General features: G+C 48.5%; 1 protein-coding gene across 1 annotated transcript; it reads left to right on the forward strand.

Annotated features, from left to right (window-relative positions):
• The first annotated feature begins 488 nt into the window (after nt 1–488).
• On the forward strand, nt 489–5,238 carry BET1L (Bet1 golgi vesicular membrane trafficking protein like). The gene is made up of 3 exons (XM_026850659.1): nt 489–605; nt 1,357–1,413; nt 3,049–5,238. Exons 1-3 carry the CDS (start codon nt 540–542, stop codon nt 3,214–3,216), a joined length of 291 nt encoding a protein of 96 aa, XP_026706460.1. The 5' UTR covers nt 489–539; the 3' UTR covers nt 3,217–5,238.
• The last annotated feature ends 1,233 nt before the right edge of the window (nt 5,239–6,471 follow it).

Here is a 6,471-nt window from a genome sequence, read left to right on the forward strand (position 1 = left end):
GGGGGGTTCTCCGTTGTTGCCCTTTGGGGGGGGGGCAGGTGGGCGAGAGGCCCCGCCGCCGCTCGAGAGGGAAACAGACGCTCCTGCCGCCATTTGGGAGCTGCCTCATGCCTCCGGCCCGGCCTGGGGAGGGGAGCGACCCGTCTGTCCAGCGCCCCCCGGGGAGGGCAAAGCCAGAGGAGCCCCGAAATGCCCGGGGGGCAAAGTGCCCCAGGTTGCTCGGTTTCACCCAATTTCCGTACTGGGGCATAAAGCCCTGATGCTGCTGGGTGGTGGTGACGGCTCAGGGTCATGTTGAGGTCCGTTTGGGGAAAGTTTGGTGTGTTTTTGTCCAGGAGAGTTTGGGAACGTTTCCTGGCGCAAACCCCACGAGGCCATAGGTGCGAGGAGTCAGCTGCAACAGCCTTTGTGGCAACCAGCTCACTCAGCCTTGCTCGCCACGTTTGGGTGAGCAAATATGCCAGGACTTGTATTAGGCCAGGTAAAACTTATTCTCCTCTCTCTTCCCCTCAGGTCAGAGTCCAAGTGCCGTGGAGGATATGCTGGATGTGGAGAACAAGCGTATGGCAGACAGCCTGGCCAGCAAGGTCACCAGGCTGAAGTCGGTGAGTTGCTGGGTTCACATCAGGTGCTGTGGTGAAGGAAGGACGGAGCGTCAGTTATCCGCGTTGTTTGTGCAGTGTCTTGTGGGAGAGGAAAGCGTGTGGTCAATACAGAGGCCTTCGTGTGTATTAACAGCTCTTAAGTTGTTGATAATGTAATGGTTAACTTTCACTTGTGAAATGCCAGGGATGGCCAGAGGTTCAGCAACATCATCTAATGGGAACGATGGGCCTTTTACGGCACTCAAGGAAGGAGTTTCAGGTGTAGAGAGAAGCATAAAAGCTGCACAGAGGGTTATTGCTAAGCACACCTCCTTGGGAAAAAAAGTCACAATAAAAAGGGAAGTGAATTAGTTTTGGAAAATGCACATGTCTGTAAGTGGTGTCCTTAAAGCTACTTTGCTCCTACTAACATCAAATACTTTGATTTAGAGCTTAATAGAAGTCAGTGACTCGCCTTGTAGAAGGGAAGGCTCTTAAATCCTGCTGTTTTGTCCCAGCGTTCAGATGCTCCTGTCCTGTATATGACAGTTTCAGGCAGTCAGGTTTTATTTTCAGAGCTGCAGAGCTGAAAAAATTTAACAACCTGAAACCAAAATGAGAATATTGTTCCTCTATCAAACAAGCTTCTGTCTGTCTATGTGGGAGATGGGGAAGCAGGGGCTTACTTTTCTAATGTGCATTTCAAATTTTACCAGCACGAGATGTGTTCTCTCTACGTTCCCAGTTCATTAATACTTGTCTCCTCCCTTAGCTGGCTCTGGATATTGACAAAGATGCTGATGAACAAAACCGTTACCTGGATGGCATGGTAAGGAACCAATGGAATGGAAAAAGCATGACTTTTTTTTGTGCTGGCTCTCAGTAGTTACCTGAACTGTGAAAGCTTAATAGCAGTTCAAAGTTAACAGACAGAGTTAGATCCCAGTGGTCAGTTTGTCAAAGCAGGGAATGTAACTAAACCTGTTTCCAGTGGACTTCTTGATATATAAACATCAGATACTTAGCAGCTGCTGGTATCACTCTGTCCAGATGGGCGACACGGTTGGTATCTAGCATCGGGAAAGGCTGATGTGGGCCAGCACACTTCAGAAATGCAGATGGCAATTACCTCCTTGCTGGGATTAAAGAACTGCCTCCTGCAGCTGATCCTGGGAGATGGGCCTGGTCCTCAGCTGCTCCTGTGGTGTTTGGTATTGCTGTATAAGTTTGTCAGGGTTGCTCACTCTTAACGCCTGAAACGCAGACTTGGTAGCACACTGATTGTCTTTGGAGGGAGCAAAGCTGGTGCTCTGGGTCTGCTCAGGTTGTCCAGTGTCCTGTTCTGTCATCTTCCAACACACAACACCCGATAAACCCAGAATTGCTTTCCAGAGTAACCTGCCCCTTCAGATCTGGTTGCTGATGGAAAATCAGAGTGTGCCGGGGAAGGGCCAGAACAGCACATTCCTGCAGCAGAGGGGTTACCTGCTGAGGCCTCTCAGGAGAAAGGGAATTTGTTATCTGAATTGTGAGAGGAAGGGAATCCAGCCCAGGAATCTGAGAAGCAGATTAGCACCACAACACTGGTGCTTGCAGAGCCTTTTCTGCATGTGCTGGGTGTTGGAGAGCTGGTGCGTGGAAGCGAGAGAAAAGATAATTGTAGGGTTGAAGCCAGTTGAGTCAACCAGTGCTCAGCTTGGAAGTTTGATAACAGTGTGTGCTGCCAGTGTTGGAGTGTCTGAAATGGGTATCTGCTCAGCCTGAAAATAGAATGGAGGATCACAATAAAAGGTGTAATGACAAAAAAGCGTAAAGGAGAAGCCCTCAATCAGCGTGAAATTGTGCTTCTGTTACAGAGAATGTTTTGAAGCATTTCAGGAGCAACATGAGCAGAATCTCCGAGCAGTTTGTGAATAAGGAAAACAGACCAGAACTCAAAAGGAAAATGCCTGAACTGCATCCATTTAAAAATTGTTTGCCACCCTCTGGTGGAGTTGCACAGGCTTGCTGTCCCACGCTGAAGGGAAGAAATAGAACTAATGGCAGGAAATTGCAGGTTTTTCTGTGGTTGTGAGCCTGCCCCAGTGCACACTGATGGCACGAGCCTCCCGTAGGGACGTTTCCTCTGGGTGAAGAATTTACTTGCAGAGTTGCTCTTCACAAGCTGCATGGGTAGAACGCAGCAGTGCAGCAGTGGGTAGTTCGACCCTGTTTTTAAACAGGGGAGACATCCTGGTTTATGTTTAGAACAGACCTTCCCCTGTCTTTTTTGTTTCCCTCTTTTGAGCGTGGTGGGAACGGTGCTGTGCCTGGAGCCTGAGTGCAGGAGGGGACAGACCTGAGAGAGACGGGCAGCTGCTCTGCAGCCCCTGTGCAAATATGCTGTAGCCAGGAAGTGGGAGATTCTTCAGGGATACCTTCATCTGTTTCTAATGCCTCCATCTGAATTTTCTTTCCTATTCAGGATTCAGATTTTATGAGTGTGACTGGCCTGCTAACCGGCAGTGTGAAGCGTTTCTCCACCATGACACGGTCCGGGAGGGATAATCGCAAGTTGCTTTGTTCTGTTTCAGCAGGACTGATTGTTGTTTTCTTCATCCTCTACTATCTTGTGTCCAAAGCTGGGACTTGAGCTTGTTGTTCTGCAAGTTTTACAGAACAAACCCCACAACGATTGACAGACTTGTTCAACACCTTTCTCAGTCTGCCCTATGGTGGAGACTCAGATGTTCCAGACAGACCTTCCAAAAACCTTTTCTTTCCACCAGCTTCTTGGCATTGTTCTGGCTGGTCTCAGACATCTCTTTATAAAATGCGTATGTTTGATCCTAAACAGATTTTCATGTATAACACGATTTGATGTTGTTAAATGCTTACACCTTTATCTCTTGCCTTGTCGTCCATGTCTTGCAGCCTGTTTTTAAGGACCACTTTTGTGTTACCTCCCTTACCGATACTCGGTACTAAGCTTGTAAGGAGATACGGCTGAGAAATCCAGAAACATGTTGATACTAAAAATATGTTTAGCAAACAAAAAAAGCCGAGCGTTGGAAGCTGTAGAGTTTAGGATGCCAGTTTATGACATTTGGAAGTTTGAATGTGCGATTTACATTCCAGCATGGCCACTCAGCTGATACCTGGTCTCAGTTTCCTCTTGACTTGGAGACCTGTTGACGTCATTTGTGTCCCTGGGTTGAAATTAAATCTGTACCGTGTTGAAATGAAATTAGCAGCAGAGCTGGGCCCTCTTACTCTCTATTTGTTGCAGTGAAATGCTGCAGAGGAGCAAGACTATTTAAATGGTGGCTTGGTCATCTTTATCAGCCTGGGTAAAGCTGGGGATGAACCCTGCAAGAAAGGAGGGCCAAAGTCCATAAGCCACCTTGACATACACCTGTGTAGTATCTGCCAGTACCTTGCCATGTGCTTGCAATATACTCCCTTAGACTGTTAAATCGGTGTGAAGAAAATCTGATGGGAAAAGGTCCAGTTGATTTCAGTTGTTACAGTACCCCAGTACTAGAGCACTTTGGGGAGATATGCAAATAAAAGCAGAGGTTGAGCTCAAGTGAAACTCCTGAATGGTTGGGGTGGTGGTGGGAGGTCGAGGGAGGATTTGATCAGAGGGTTGATTTGTGTTTTTATTTATTTATCATGTAGAAGGTAACCCTGGGAGTTCCTGCTTTGCCCCTCACAGTGTTTTGGGGATCATAGGCTGTGGTGCTCGTGCGAGATGTGTGGCACAGCCCATCCCTACCAGTTCTGTTCCCAGGGCAGTTGTTTCCTGAAGGTGCAGCGCGTGCCGCGTTTCCTCTCCCAAGGGGTACGTGCAGCTCCAGATGTGCGGCAGCTGGGAACTCCATCTTCCCTTCGCGCTCCCGGCCTTTCCTGGGGCTGCTCACACACCTCACGACCCAGCTGTGTTCTAACATAGCTGAATTAAGCCTGCCTGTGATTGCAATAGGAGATCTGCAGCTTTAAAAATACTGTGTCTGTTGGGAGAAAGAAAAAAAAAAAATAAAACGTTCTTTCTCTCTTCAGACAAAGCCCCACTGCCTGTTATATAAACCTTTCCCAAGCAGCTGTGTTTCATCTTGTTTCTTTTCTGTACCAACTGCTGATCTGTTCCAGTTTTCCTTGAAGTTTTTGCTGATTTGCTTCTCTTCCAGTAACAACCACCTCCACAGGACTAAAGCATTCATCTGCTGATTTGCCTGTCTTCCTCCTCTCCAGCGATGGCTGGATGTTTCCTTTGGCCTCCCCCTTGTACCCATGAGGAATTGTTTGTCCTTGGACTAACTGAGGTCCAGATCTGTTAATGGACTGTGTTGTCCTTTGTTGCAGCTGAAGCAAACTGCTAACAAAATACTACCCTAACTGGATCAGGTGTCTTTTTTTCCACATTTGGGAAAAATGTGCAGGGAAGACAAGTAGAAAGGAGGCAGCAATGACTTTCTCTGATTCTTCTTAGTGCTGCTCTGCTAAGATGTGGCAACTCTGAACTCTCGTTTTGGAAGAATGATGGGTGAATTGATGGGTTTGTTTTGATTTTCTGAAGCAGATGAGTTCTGATAAAAGGCCACTGGAACAGCCCAGCCTCCATAATGCTGGTGGCTCAGGTTTGCTTTTACTGTTGTAAATAAAGCTCTGTTTTTAGAAATTTTTGCTCAAGTGTTTTTTTCCTTGTGCTTACATGCTAGCAAGGCTAAATACCAAGATCAAATCACGCCGTTCTGCTTGAACTGTAGAGAACTTTGGAGCCCAGTTTCAGTGTTACCCTGAGAAACAGCTCATCTTCAGTGACCTGAACCACGGGGCTGGGAGCGGGGCTGCCCTGGCTTGGGGGGACCAGATCTTCATCCTTCACAGGATCTGCCTGTGCCATTTCAGAAGATGACTTGTAGCTCTAGTATTGGCTCTGGACGAGTGATATGTCAGCCATTTTGCTGCTTTAGTATCCAATAATCTAGTCCTAATATTACAATGTTTTTTCTGAGGCATAAAAATAAGAGAAAGCAGATCTTCCTCACACACACCCCCCCAGCTCAAGGTGAACGTACAAAACGTGTTTTTACTGAAGCAGTAAAAACCAAGAACTGGAACTTGGCTGTGAACCGTTGTTTTCAGTGCAGTTTTGCAGCACTGTCTGAAGGTGCACCCCCAGATCATTACACAGAGTAACTCGCACTTTCCTTGCCTGCTCATACCACTGTTAACATGGTAGCTGAAGTGTGTAGTGTGCAGCTGGGATCACTGCAGCAAACGTGAAACAAATTATTTGGTAATAATGGGACAAGATGAAATACCGACAGTAACTGATTTCTGACTCCATATGCCCATAGTTGTTTACTGGAATTAGTGGAATGCAGTTAGTTGTTTGAAGAGGGGATTGCAGGTCTCAGGGAAGCTGCAGGTGCCCGTGGCTGGATCAGCGTCACCTAGAAGGGGTAAAAATTATAAAAAACTCACAAAATGTGACCGTGGGGCCTTGTTCTTGGGCAGATCTGTCCTCAGCGAAGGCTGTCAGATAGAACAGGTGGATGTGAAGGCCGGAGAAAAGGAATTTTGAGGGGTGTCAAAAATGTTTGTAGGCGGCCTCTGAAAGGGAACATCTCGCGTTTGACACAGGATAGAGGGACGTGCCCGCGCCACCTGTTGCCTCCGGCATGCTCAGTGTCCCCAGCATCCCGGGCCGCGGCCGCCATGACAGGCCGGGCGGGCCGTTGCCGCGGCAACAGGAACGCCCCGGCGGAAGTGACGCTCAGGGGAAGGGCCGGAAGTGGTGGGCGGGGCCGGGGGTGCCGGCGCGATGGCGGAGGTGGCGGCGGGGAGCGGGGCTGGGGCCAGCCCTGAGGCTGGCGGCGGCGGCGGAGGATGGCGGCGTCCC

The sequence above is a fragment of the Athene cunicularia genome (genome assembly GCF_003259725.1).
Source record: "Athene cunicularia isolate RWA chromosome 5 unlocalized genomic scaffold, athCun1 chr5_part2, whole genome shotgun sequence".
Taxonomy (NCBI): domain Eukaryota; kingdom Metazoa; phylum Chordata; class Aves; order Strigiformes; family Strigidae; genus Athene; species Athene cunicularia.